This window comes from Euprymna scolopes, chromosome 25 (assembly GCF_053919585.1).
Source record: "Euprymna scolopes isolate OS-2025 chromosome 25, ASM5391958v1, whole genome shotgun sequence".
NCBI lineage: Eukaryota > Metazoa > Mollusca > Cephalopoda > Sepiida > Sepiolidae > Euprymna > Euprymna scolopes.
Window position 1 is genome coordinate 82,903,357 of NC_136506.1, and position 15,000 is coordinate 82,918,356.

Sequence of the window (15,000 nt, forward strand, 5' to 3'; positions counted from 1 at the left end):
TGTATGTGTATTTTTTGGCTTATTCAATTATATTTCACTTTTTGTGTATATCAATCCTTTTAGCTTAGAAATAAGTGAAGTTTTTGTCATAGTGGGTTTTAGGAGCCGATCAAAGTTATAATTTAGGGGTATGTTAGATGGCAAGAGAAGCAGAGGAAGCCAAGGGGAAGGTGGAGTTTTTGATTGGACATCTCTAAACAGTTGGGAGTCCATCAACCAACTTGCCCTGGATGTGAAGGAACGGCGAAAAATATCACGTTAGTTCGCAATCCAAATGAAGCAGAACATGAGACTCATGATGACTGCTTAGAAGCTCAATGTATATTAAATATAATAACAGAGCACATATAAAAGAATAGCAGGATAGTAACATTCCAAGATGAATTCCTCCGTTCAGTCGCAAGAAACAATTGACACCCCGTAAGTGTTGCTGCGTATATAATTATAGAGCAAGAATTGCGCCACCACACCTCCTCTAAATCGGTACTGCTTGGGTTCAGTGACAAAGAGAGGCCAGAAATTGACTGGAAACAATGCCGAAATAAGCAGAGAGCATATACAGCACCTGGAATTCCCAAATGGTCACCGATTTTAGTAATGACCAGGCTCAACGTTGCTAAATTTCTAATCTGATGGGAACAGGTGTGTCAACACCGTATATGAAAAGATCCAAATATGTATTTTTTCATGTAAAACATCTTTTTCGGTATGTAAAAATGTCGGTAAATTTTTTTTTACAGATCCGTTTCGTTACAGAGAAACAATCTATTTTATTATTATTATTATTATTATTATTATTATTATTATTATTATTATTATTATTATTATATCAATACAGGATCTTTTCGTGCATATACTCCTCAGAAAAATTAAAAATTCTTTGTTTAGAAAGCAAAATGCATGACAATATAATGCCGCAAGGAGAAAAAAAGAAAGAACTTTCATAGAAGACTCAATATCATGTAGGTTTCCCGGCGGCCATCTTTTTTTCATATCTTTCTTTTTTTCTTCTTGCGAGATTATATTGCCATACAGTTTTTTCTTCCTCGGTACAGTGTGACTCATTAGGAAATATGTGGGTTTTTTTTTCGAATTTTTCATTTTGTTTCTATAAAAAAAAAATTGTTCGTTACAGGGTTTTTGTGACAAAGTGTATCGCGCCCGGAGAAAGATGATCGCTGACCTGGCTTTTGATTATAGGGAGTAAGTACCAAGTTTTAAACTTTTAAAAATACATTTTGTTTCTATATTAAAACAATATTATGTTACCCTGTCTTGTATATCTATGTTGTTCGCCTCTGCGTGACTTGAATAATTTAATTTCTTTAGTACTAGCCTGGGTGCCCGGCGTTGCTCGGGTGTATCGAGGTGTGTGTAAGACGTTTTTTTCAGGAGCACAACATTTTCTACCGAGACCGATATATATATATATATATATATATATATATATATATATATACATATGTTTACATATATATGTTTATATATATGTTTATATATATATAAACATATATATGTTTATATATATATGTTTATATATATATGTTTATATAAATATGTTTATATATATATATGTTTATATACATATATGTTTACATATATATATATATGTTTACATATATATATATATGTTTACATATATATATATGTTTATATATATATGTTTATATATATGTTTATATATATGTATATATATATATGTTTATATGTATATATATATGTTTATATGTATGTATATATATATATATTTATATATATGTATATATATTTATATATATGTACATATATGTTTATATATATGTTTATATATCTGTACATATATGTTTATATATGTATATATATGTATATCTTTATATATATGTATATATATGTTTATATATATGTATATATATATGTTTATATATATGTATATATATGTTTATATATGTATATATATATATGTATATGTATATATATGTATATATTTATGTATATGTATATATATGTTTGTATATATATGTATATATATGTACATATATATGTATATATGTATATATATGTGTATGTATGTTTATATATATATATATATATATATATATATATATATATTAAAGGAAATAAGATCTGGATTCTAAAGAGCAGAGTTTCTTTTAATGTATTAGTAAATGTATTAATACTTTTAAAAGAAAAGAGAGCCCATCGTACCGTAGATACATAAGCTCAATAGATATAGATATCCTAGAGCGATATTAATATTGAATAAAACGATTCAAAATTCGGAATTAAAAATTAGTTTCAAACGGAGAAAAACAAACAAAATCAACTCGATTGTACGATCGTTTCGGAACCGATGTTCATATTATTGACAATATTCACGTTATTTATTCTCTCTACATTTTTTATATACTGTATATACAAGAAACAACGTTTAAGAATACGTGTATATATATATATATATATATATATATATATATATATATATATATATATATTGAGTAAAATGATTCATAATTGTGGATATAAAATCAGCTTCAAATGGAGAAAAACAAACAAAATGCACTAGATTGTACTATCATTTCAGAAACGATGTTCATCTTATTGAAATTGACAATAAATATTGACAATAAATATTGACAATAAATATTGACAATAATTTGATAAATATTTTGTCCTTTAAAGAAAGTCTCCTCATCAGCAAAAATAGTGGAGGGTGAAGAAGTTAAAGACACCAAAATAAAAACTAGCATTTTAGTCGTTAGTAAGGCAGCTATTCCTTATTTAGCTCCATTATAAAATTTGTTTTAAGGTCAGTCAGTCTATCTTTTGTCATGCTGTTATAGTTTGCCTCCGAATTGAAATTCCGTTCGGAGACAAACTATAAGATCACGCCTTTTTAACTGGTTTTTAATTCACGATTTTGAATCGTTTTATTCAACATATATATATATATATATATATATATATATATATATATATATTACACAGACATCACCACATTATCAAGGCCAAGATGCCACTCAAGGATAAGGGTTAAAGAGTGTACAGTAGAAATTGGACAATATAGTAATCATTAGTAATGAAAATTCGGTAAATTTGTTAAAATTCGGTTAATATATATCATTATATATATATATATATATATATATATATATATATATATATGTATAATTATTGTATAATGGCAGTTTGCTAGATGTTAATTCAATGAAACCCCGATGATTATTAAAAGGTTCTAAATAGCAAGTAGAGTAGTATTTTAGCATAAATTCCTTTTATTTATCCAACAATGTTGTACTACATATGTGCTGACATATTTCAGCTGCAATTTCTTTCAAAATGCAACATACTCGAACCGAAGTCTTCCGATAAACTCAATAAAAATTCTTCCCTTTGTGTACTGATTTACACGTACAGAGTTCGGCCTGAGGATGTTGCATTTCGAAGAAATTACAACTTAAACATGCATTCATATATGTAGCTAAAGATTGTTGGATAAATAAAAGAATGTATACTTTATATATATATATATATATATATATATATATATATATATATATATGTGTGTGTATATTTGTAAACAAACTTATGGTTTGAGCACTGTAAAGGATGGGCGGGTATGGATTTAATACACACTCGAGGAGAAATATTTACGGCACTGATTCTTGGTCCGATGGTTAACTCGACGGCGGTTGGTTCGATTCACGGCTGGGGAAAGGTGTATGTCTAGCCGCACTGATGAGTTGTGATACAACGAAACAGTACTGTGTGTGAATGACAAACAACACCCCCTCTTTGGGTTGAGCACTTTGTAAATATATTTTCACCCGACACGTATTTAAGAAATTAAGCGAAGTCCACTATAAATTTGTTTGTAAACAAACTTATGGTTTGAGCACTGTAAGCGACGGGCGGGTGTGGATTTTATACACACTCGAGGAGAAATATTAACGGCATTGATTCTTGGCCAGATGGTTAGAAGAGCCACTGTCGACTCGATGGTTGTAGGTTTGATCCATGGCTGAGGAAAGGTGTATGTCTAGCCGTACTGATGAGCTGATGTGACAAATATATATATATATATATATATATATATATATGTGTGTGTGTGTGTGTGCGTATATATATATATAAAATCATGTATAAATTAGTATAAAACACACACACACACACATATATATATATATATATATATATATATATATATATATATATATTTACGTTCGGATCAGTTTAGATTGTAAACTTTTAAAATTAGAAATTTCAGTATTTTTTCCGCGTTATCGAATCCGTCATCAACGCAAGGAAATGAGAACCTGGTTGATCCCACGGATATTCACGCATCGCTGAATCGAATATTTAATTTCGTCCAGCATGAATTACGTACATCTATTTCTTAGAAATCAAATCAATCTTGTATTTCAGAAAAATACAAAAACTTCCGACACGAATAAACAAATAAAAAAAAAATAGAAAGAAAAAAAAATGGCGATTCGTATTCTTATTCGAAATATTCCGTTAATGAACGATTTTAAAATAAAATCTAAATTGTTTCTCCAAAATATTTACTGCGTTAAAACGATTTCGGCACTTACTTTTAAATACAAATTATTAAATGACTAGCAGAACGCGTGGAAATATATTTAATCAACAAATATATTTTAAGAAAGCTGATATTTTTATAAATAGCATAAAAAATTCGTTGTTTGGGCAGAAAAAAAAGGCAATAACACGTAGTAAATAGTTTATTAACATTTCTATAAAAAATTGTATCCATTATATTTTTAGCACAAAACTGACTGCAATGATATAAATTATTAAGTACTAATAAATACTCAGAAAGTAATATTGTGCTACATAGTTCAATACAAATAATAAAATTATATTGTATGAGAACGATCTTTAATTTACTACTTCAGTTCAGTACATCTTGGCAGAAAATGTTCTTGTTTGCCATGTTTCTTTTGAATATTCCCTTTTATGTAATGTTTCATTGACTTTTTCTCCGGTGAAGAAATTACTACGAGTTCCTTTCTCACACCATTAGAACAATGCGAAAACGACGCTACGTCAAGGGGAGGTCACTTTCATATTATTGTCAAAGTTTACCAAATTGGCTTTTAAAAAGCCAGATTTCGCGAATTTTTTAAAGCTTGTTTGGCTTTCAAAAATTGTATTTAGCCTTTTTCAAAACGCACCGTGCAGGCTAACTAATACAGGCACAAGTAGAATATTATAGAGATAAGTGTAATATGACGATTGCGTAAGGAATTCTTTTAAAAATCTATTTACACGTATTCTATTCTGATAGTATTTATTTCCTCACACGGCGAGAAGATATAACACAAAGGTCGGAAAGTAGCATTTAAGCGCCAGCGCCCACGTCAGCAATTCCCTGTAGGGATGCCTCAGGGGATTAGCATGTCTGCCATCTTAAAAAAAATATTTTTGTTTGATCGTCTGATGCCGTTAAAAGAATTAAATGTAAATCGGTTTAATTCCCTCCAGAAAATATTTTGTTCCACTCGGAATTATTTTAAAATATCTACTATCTTCTAATGGATCATTTCACGTTTAAAAGAATAAAAAGTAATTCGATTGAATTGTTATTTAAATTTTGTTATCTGAAATGCTATTTTCAGAGCAAGTGCTCGATTGCACTCCAATATATAGTTCTCCTTGCCAAACTTTCACAAATAACACTCAACTAGTTACAACCACTATAAACGATCCCTCTCACTCTCTCTCACTCCCCCTCTCACTCTCTCTCTCACTCCCACTCTCTCTCTATCTCTCTCTCTGCCTATAGCATAATCGCATTGACACACCGGTTCTCGTCAGATCACTGAAGTTAAGCAACGTTAATACCAGATGGGAGACCATTTCGGAATTCTAGGCGCTGTATGTGCTCTCCGTTTATCTCAGCATTTGTTTCCACTCGTCCTGTACAGACACGTAACTTGCCACTGGTATTTAACGATGCCGACTCAGGAGAGGTGTGCTTGGAGATTGCGCACCTCCTGCCACAAAAATTTCACGCGCAGGCACCCCTTACTTAAACAAAATATTTTTCCTGAATCTAAATTATTTTAAGTGACACAATGTTCCACGAGCGAGATTGGAGATGCGCCGCTGTACAAACCATGTTCTCTACCGATCCGATCTTTGACAACAGAACCATTGCCAGCACCCTCAAACTGCAAATCTGGACGGTTCAACGCTTGGGGGCACAACTCAAAGCATCAGACAACCCACGATTATGGTTTTTGAGGTGGCTTCAAGTGAGGGCCTCATCATGCCACATAACATCTTCGAAGTCGACTTGAAAGTCAACACCAAAGTGTACCTGGATATGCTGAAGAGTGTGGTAGTCTCATGCTGCAATCAGGTGACTGCTGGTAGACCCTGGGTGGGGCTGCAGGGCTCGGCGCGGCTCACAAATCCAAAGAGATCCAGGCTTGACTTCAGAAGGTTTGTACCCTTCTCTCACTGCACCCCTCCTGCCCCCGAACTGAACCCGCTGCAGTACTTTGTTTAGTCATACGTCGATAACATTACCAACATGGCCTCCCACAACGCCCAAGCCAGCCTGATCACCGACATCCGCCAAGTATTCGCCGAGCTCCTGCCATCGCTTGTGTAAAAGGCATGCTCCAAGTTCCGGACCCGTATCGAGGCCGTGATTGAAGCTGAATGCGGCTACATTGAATAGATGTCAGCTCTACTACGTAATTAAGTTACCTGAATTGATTTTTACAATAGAAGTTTTAAAATAAACTGTAGTGTTGTTTTCTGTGGGGCGGCAATTTTATCATTTGACCCTGAAGTATGTGACCTTTAAACTGCACCATGATACCTGCAGACAATTCTTGTACAAAATTGGTTTCTTAGAAGAATAAAATGTAATTTGAATATGTTCCTGTTGAGGCGTCCTCTTATATAATCTGCCCCATACATAGGTTCCACGTTGACCTTTTTGTTTCGCTCTCTACATAGCATGTAATCATTATCCTAGGGTGGCTTCTAGGCCTTGATAGGTTGTGATCTCCCTAGTAAAAGCATATTTAATGAGAATTTGCACTCGTAGCTTCCTCAAATAAGGAAGGCTCCTAGAGACACGTGACCACTTCTATTGTGCTCTCCAATAAATTGCAATACATATGAATAAAATGTCTTAAAAAAATAGGATATATTTGAAGTGTATTAAATGAAAGGATGCACTTATAAACTCGAGAACATTCCGATTGTCTTAATATATAGACTAGCATGGCTACCCGGCGTTGATCGGTTGAAAAGAGAGGTGGTGTACTAAGGATATTGAGTAACCACAAAAAAAATTGAATCAAAAATAGCAGCGAGTACCCGTGGCAGCAAAAAAAAAAATTAGCCTCAGTAGACAGGCTTGAACCTGTAAAGCGGAAGAGGAAAAGAAGGTGGAGAAAAAGCTAATGCGCTAGCTGCCACGACGACTTATGACGTCACAACGGGTCGAAATGGCGTTTTTGAAACGTACTTTGAGATTGCTAAGCGTATGACTTGCAAATATGTCGACGCAAGAATTTTTTTTTTTTTTTGCTAATTTTTACATATTTTCTGGTCGAAAGGTACATCTTTCTAACGATACCAATTTTATCACGATCTGACGCGTCTATGAAAAGTTTAACACACACACACACACACATTTTCCCTTTTATATATCAGATAAGATTTAAGATACATCTTTATGTTTTAATCTTTGTCGCACATTAGATAGATGTGTCATACCAACGCTTATTTTTTTCTACGAACGTTTTTTAATGCCAATCATTCCGGACAAGGCATGAAGCCACTTGATGTAAGAAGCTACAAAATACGAGTTCAAAATCAAAAAGTTGCCCACAATAAATATTAGATGGAATAGATTCTTACCTAGAAAACAGCAGTTCTTCCCTCTTTGTCAGTAACACCGCCCATGGAATGTGATTAGTAAAGGACAAAAAAGGGAAGCGAGAGTTACGAGGTTGAAAAAAAATTAACCCAACATCCATTTTTCCAATCCCCATAATTCATCTAAAGTTTATCAGTAGATTATTCGGGATACTGTTCTTATTAGATGTTTTTTTTTGTTTTGTTTTTTTTTGCAACATTTCGGTTGATGTAAGCGTAGCCCTTCTTTAGTTGAATCATGTCGAACTCGGGAATCTGTCCGGAATTTTGAACAAATTTTTTATTTAATACATGCGGGTAGTTGTTCTCGTTCTGTCAACCTTGGTCGCAAAATCGTCTTAAAATTTTAATGATAAAAATAATAATGTGTGTATGTTTTGGAAGTTTTTTAACCTTTATAAAAAATATTAGAAAATCTATTTAATTTTTATATATTTTATCATTCGTTGGAAAACTATTTAGTCAGTAAATCATTTTATCACCTACAATCAATGTATCAATTTGCTCTCTCGAATTCACTATAGTAAAATTAAGCGATCGTCAGTTGTTTACCATTAAACACTGTTTCGGAGTTTTAAAAACAAAACAGTATATTAAAACATGGTTCCCCAGCAGTGTTGATCAAACACCACCTCCATTATTAACAAGGACAAAAACGTTCAAGATATTTGATCTCGTCACTTACTCGTGATAAATTTGACTAACTTATTCATGTTATAATAAAAATACCTTCCTTTTGTATATATATATATATATATATATATATATATATATATATATACTAGCAGTTCAGCCCGGCTTTGCTCAGGCCCTATGTACTGCTCATAACTTTATGTGCATATGTATCTATTAAAAAGTGTGCATATCTACGGTAATGCCTTTTTATATAATATAATTCCTTAATTACCATAGAGAAAAGTTGGTAGAGACTGCAGCGGTCAATTTTTTTAACTTTGACCCGAATTTTGACCCTTTAACATTTATTGTTTTTGCCTCAAATCAAATTAAAAAGTTTGGCCCATGTCCAAGTAACCTACATCTAAAATTTCAGACAAAGAATTGGCGGAGGAGTTTGGTAAAGTCTGCAAAGGACAACTCTTTCAATTTTGACCTCTTGCCAGCCAAAATTTTCGCCCCAAAACCAAAAGCTTGCCACATGTCTGACTACCCTTTATATCAAATTTAAAATGTTTAGATAAAAATTTGGCTGAGTCGTTTGCTAGAGATCGCAAAGGTCAATTTTTTTTAACTTATACCCTTTGGCAGCGAAATTTTCTGCTTAAAAACCGATTAAAAAGCTTGCTCTATGTCTGAATACAGTTTATGTAAAATTTCAAATTGACTGAGTAATTTGGTAGAGACTGCAGAGGTCAATTTTTTTTAACTTTGACCCCAATTATGACCCCTTTAAATCTATTATTTTGGGTCCAAATCAAATGAAATGTTTGACCTATGCCCAAGTAGCGCACATTTAAAATTTCAAGTGTTTAGACTAAAAATTGGCAGAGGAGTTTGGTAGAGTTTTCAGAAGTCATATCGTTGAACTTAGACTTCTTGACAGCCAAATTTCTGGCTGAAAGCTAATCGAAAAGGTTTTCTCAAATCTTAGTACCCCTTATATCAAGTCTGTAGATTGAAAATTGACAGAGTAGTTTGGTAGGGAAATGTACACACTCACACACACATGCACACACAGAGACTATTTCACTTATATATATATATATATATATATATATATAGATAGATAGATATATTGAAATTCCTCTAGACAATGCATGATGCCACTTGATGTAAGAAGCAACAAAATAAGAGTCCAATGTACAAACAAACCAACAATAAATGTCATATGGATTAATTCCAACCCAGATATCAATAAGTCATCTCCTATCTTAGAAACATCATTCATGATATTATAAGAATAAATAAAATACCGGAAGCAAGAATTATGAGAATGCCGAAATACATGCATCGTTCACGTTCTACTGTAAATAATCTCTGTATATATTTTTATTTCGTTTCAGTGACACACCGATTCCAAGGATTGAGTATCTCGAAGAGGAGATAGAAACTTGGTAAGTGGATTCCATTTTGGTCTCGATTATATTCTTACACTAGCAGGCTGCCCGGCATTGCCCGGTCGTAAAATATGCTTAAATATGATATTTCGATTAATTCATATTTCATATTTATTATTTATGTGTATATATCATACAATATATATATATATATATATATATTGATAGATATATGGATATGTGAATACCATATATCTCTCTCTCCCTCTCTCTCTCTCTCTCTCTCTCTCTCTCTCTCTCTCTCTGTATATATATATATATAATATATATATAATATATAATATATATATAATATATATAATATATATAATATATATAATATATATAATATATATATAATGTATATAATGTATATATAATATATATATAATATATATAATGTATGTATATAATATACATGATATATATATAATATATATAAAATATATATAATGTATATATAATATATATAATGTATATACAATATATATATAATGCATATATATATAATATATATAATATATATACTATATATATATACAATATATATAATGTATATATAATATATATATATATAATGTATATATATAATATATATATAATATATATACAATATATATATAATGTATATATATAATATATATAATGTATATATAATATATAATATATATATAATATATATACAATATATATATAATATATATACAATATATATATATAATATATATGATATATAATATATATATATATATAATGTATATATATAATCTATATATAATGTATATATATAATATATATATAATATATATATAATGTATATATATAATATATATAATATATATATATTGGCTGAAAAATGCGACGCTGGCTCTTTTTTTACAAACAAGCGGTTAGAGCACTGTAAAAGTGGTGGACAAATGTTCGTTTAAATAGACATTTGGTGAGATAATTTACAGGCGCCTCTCCCGTGGGTCGATCGGTAGAACTGTTGACTCTCTACGCGATGGGTCCAGTTTCAATCCTCGGCTTGGGAGAGGTGCTAGTCTAACGGCACTGATGAGTTGTGATACAACGAAACAGGACTGTATGTCGATGACTACAAATAAATATATATATATATGTTTACCAACTGACCACCCGGCATGGTCTGGTCGTAAAATAGGCTTAAATATGATATTTTGATAAAATGCATATTTCATATTTATCATATCATATTGGACCAAATATATAGTAATGATTTAAAAAAAAAAATGACTCGTGTGTCACCACTGGGAATCGAAACCATTACCTTTAGCTTTACGATTTACTTTTTCTTTTGATGTTAAAGCATGAACTATGAAAACATGTTTGCTGCCAGCCTAAAAATGAAAACATGAACCAATAGCTATTACGTTACGCATGCATATTTGTAATGCTGTCGTTCGACCATCACCTGGCAAATTCCATTTTTAAAATTTTTTATCCTTTTGCACCGATTCTCCCCGACTAAAACCCAAATATAAAGTGTCGCATGGGTTCGAATACTCTGTATATTAAGTTTATGTCTGTAGACCAAAAACTGACAGGGAGTTTTGATAGGCAAAATTTTTTAAACGAATATATATACGTATGCATAAATATATATATACAAAGACGTTTGTGTTTACTATAACCTTTTTATGCAAATATAAATCATGTAGAATATCTGCATGAATAAATTTTAGCATGGGTCTGAATACCCTATATAATAAGCTTAATGTTTGTAGACCAAAAATTCTAGGAGGAGTCTGGTAGGCAATTTTTTAAACGAATATATATAAGCATACATAAATATATATGGAAACAATTTTGTGTTTACTATAACCTTTTTATGCAAATATTATGCAAGTATAAATCATGTAGAATATCTGCATGAATATAATTACACGTAATAGTTGACTAAAGATTATTATCCAATAAGAAAACCGAAAAAACTAATAGGGAATTAATTAAAATGAATGTTTAGAAAAATATGCAAATTAGCATATCTTTTGCAGATGAATTGTATTTTCTTTTTAAATAAATAGAAAAAAACGGGATTTTAATATGAATATTAATACACCGAACCCCTAAATTTATAGGAGTAAATTAATATATATATATATATATATATATATATATATATATATATATATATATATAAAGTGATGGGACGATTTCAATATTTTTCCCAATTCCGATACGATTACCGATTCCGATTCTTTATAAATCTCTAAATATTTAACTATATAGTTATATTTTTCTCTGATTACCGTAAGAAAAACACATGGTAAATGTGCAAATATTTTAGTAAACAAAAAAATATACTTGTGTGGGACGATCCATCGATTTTAGCTTCACTTGTGGTCTAAAATCAATTAATTTTTATTATTCGATCATTATTACAAGAAATGGAAGTCTTAGCTTAAAATAAAATTAAATAGACATTTAAAAGAATCCTTTTGGCATCGGAAAATTCGTACAATTTTTTCGATTCCGATACCCTCAAATAGACCGATTTTTCCAATTCCGATTAATCGTCCCAACACTAATAAATATTTGATATACAGGGTACTGAGATTTGGGAAAATAGATGTGATCCGTTTTGGGTCGGAAACTTTGCTGTTAAGGGGTCGAAGTTCAACAATTTGACCTTTGAGAACGCTACCAAACTTCTCCGACAATTTTATGTCTAAACATTTGAAATTTTAGATATAGGTTCCTTGGACATGGATCTAACTTAATAACTTGATTTGAGCCCAAAATAAAAAATTTTCAGGGGTCATAATAGGGATCAAAGTTTTACAAAATTGACCGTTTTTTTTGGTTTGTTTTTTTTTTTTGGCTCATCATACACCTCCAAACACCCGGGCAACGCCGGGCATCCATGCTAGTATGTATATATTTTTGTTAAACAAATCTATCAATCTATCTATATTTATCTATCTATCTATCTATCCCTACGCAATAACTCGGTCAATTTTTAGTCTACAGACTCGAAATTTGATATACAGGGTACTGAGATTTGGGAAAATCGATGTGATCGGTTTTGGGCCAGAAATTTGGCGATTAATGGGTCAAAGTTCAACGATTTGACGTTTGAGAACTCTACCAAACTCCTCCGACAATTTTGGGTCTACGCACTTGAAATTTTATATATAGGATCCTTGGACATGGATCTAACTTAATAACTTGATTTGAGCCCAAAACAATAAATTTTAAGGGGTCATAATAGGGGTCAAAGTTAAAAAAAAATTGACATCTGCGATCTCTTCCAAATTATTCAGACAATTTCTGGTCTAAATATTTGAAATTTTACATAAAGGGTATTCAGAGATAGGGCAAGCTTTTTCATCAGTTTGGGTCGAAAATTTTTAGTTACCAATATATAAATGTATGTATGTATGTCTGTTTGTATGTCTGCCTTAAACTTTCAATAGAGGCGACAGATTTTACCAAAATCAGTATCGTTTTAAAGATCGATCTTTCATACAACAAATATCGAAAAATTGGCTAAAAACATTAATATCTTCCCCTTCAACTAGGCACTTTTCTACAGGTCACTTTTTTCGCCGATATTTGATCTATAAAAGTGGACGTGTCTGTCTGTGTGTGTATCTGTGCATCTGTGTGTCTGTGTGTGTACATTTCCCTACGCAATAACTCTGTCAATTTTAAGTCTGCAGAATCAAAATTTGCTATACAGGTTACTGAGATTTGGGAAAATCGACGTAATAGGGTTTTGGCCAGAAATTTTTCGATTAAGTCGTAAAAGTTAAACGATTTGACGTTTGAGAACTCTACCAAACTACTCCGACAATTTTGGGTCTACGCACTTGAAATTTTATATATAGGATCATTGGACATGGATCTAACTTAATAACTTAATTTGAGCCGAAAACAAAAAAATTTAAGGTGCCATAATATGGGTCAAAGTTTAAAAATTTGACGTTTTTTTTGTTTTTTGTTGTTTTTTTTTTGCTCAACATACATCTCCAAATACCCGGGCAACGCCGGGCACCCATGTTAGTATATATAGTTTTTGCGTTTGCTTTTTGAATGAATGATTCTTTTTAGCTCTATTAAAACTGACCAATCTAGTTGCTAACGTTCCTGAAAATGCAAAAGAAAAGGAGTCGAACTGCTAATTCTGTTACTGTCAGGCCAAGCAGGTCGGAAAGCAGGGTGGGTGGAAGAATTCTTTGAATCTACGAATGAACAGAAATAGAGAATTAACGGCCCTTTTTATTCCAACGAATAAACGACGAAATAAACAAAATTCTGAATAGTTTCGAATAGGATCGGAGGGAGAAAAAAGATGGCGGATTCAAATCTTTGAAAAAAAAAAAAAGAGAAACAAAATGTTGATAGATGAAACTATCGAATTGGATTCTATCAGCATAAATACATTTGCTTCAAATAAGACAAGAACATCGTCAGGTTGATGAAAACCAAATATAAAAGAAAGCAACAGTTGCTATTCTTGTGATGCGTTCATTCAAACTGCGCGATTAATGATGGAAATTATATTTTCTAACCATTTAGCCACTCAAAAAATGGTTAAAAATTATAGCTCGTTCTCTAGTTTCCAGCGTTAATCCCAGGCGGATTGAACCAGCTTCCTGTGAAGGAAAAAGTGTCTTGGGAAAATCAAGTTCACAGCCAGTCGCCAGTTGCATGCATTGTTCGAGTGGAGGAGATTAGGAGGTAACGTTTTTGCAGTTCTTGCAGAGAGGTGTCGACGTCCTATATACAGCGCTTAATATTCCCAACTGGTCATCCATTTGGTGCTAACTAGTCTCAACGTTGCTTAACTTTAGTGATCTTTCGAGAACCGGTGTCTCAACGGGATTATGTCTAATGATATAGCTTGTTGACTTAGAATGAGTGCTGTCTGTTTAATTGATGGATGAATATAATTAAATTTGTGTTCGTTGTTGCATTAAATACTAATCTCTATTAATCTTCGTTAATCTGTAACTGTACCATAATACTTAGTGCGGTGCAACTTATAATAACAAAGGTGCAGACAAAATTTAAGTCAGAT

At 31.6% G+C, this 15,000-nt stretch overlaps 1 protein-coding gene across 3 annotated transcripts in view; it reads left to right on the forward strand.

Moving 5' to 3' along the window:
* The window catches only part of LOC145247470 (tyrosine 3-monooxygenase-like), a 650,093-nt gene that overhangs the window by 534,033 nt on the left and 101,060 nt on the right, over window positions 1-15,000 (forward strand). For all 3 annotated transcript variants that reach the window (XM_080109266.1, XM_080109268.1, XM_080109267.1), the window contains 2 exons: window positions 1,136-1,203; window positions 9,924-9,974. In XM_080109266.1, the coding sequence (XP_079965392.1) occupies window positions 1,136-1,203; window positions 9,924-9,974 (119 nt within the window). The remainder of the gene's footprint in view (window positions 1-1,135; window positions 1,204-9,923; window positions 9,975-15,000) is intronic.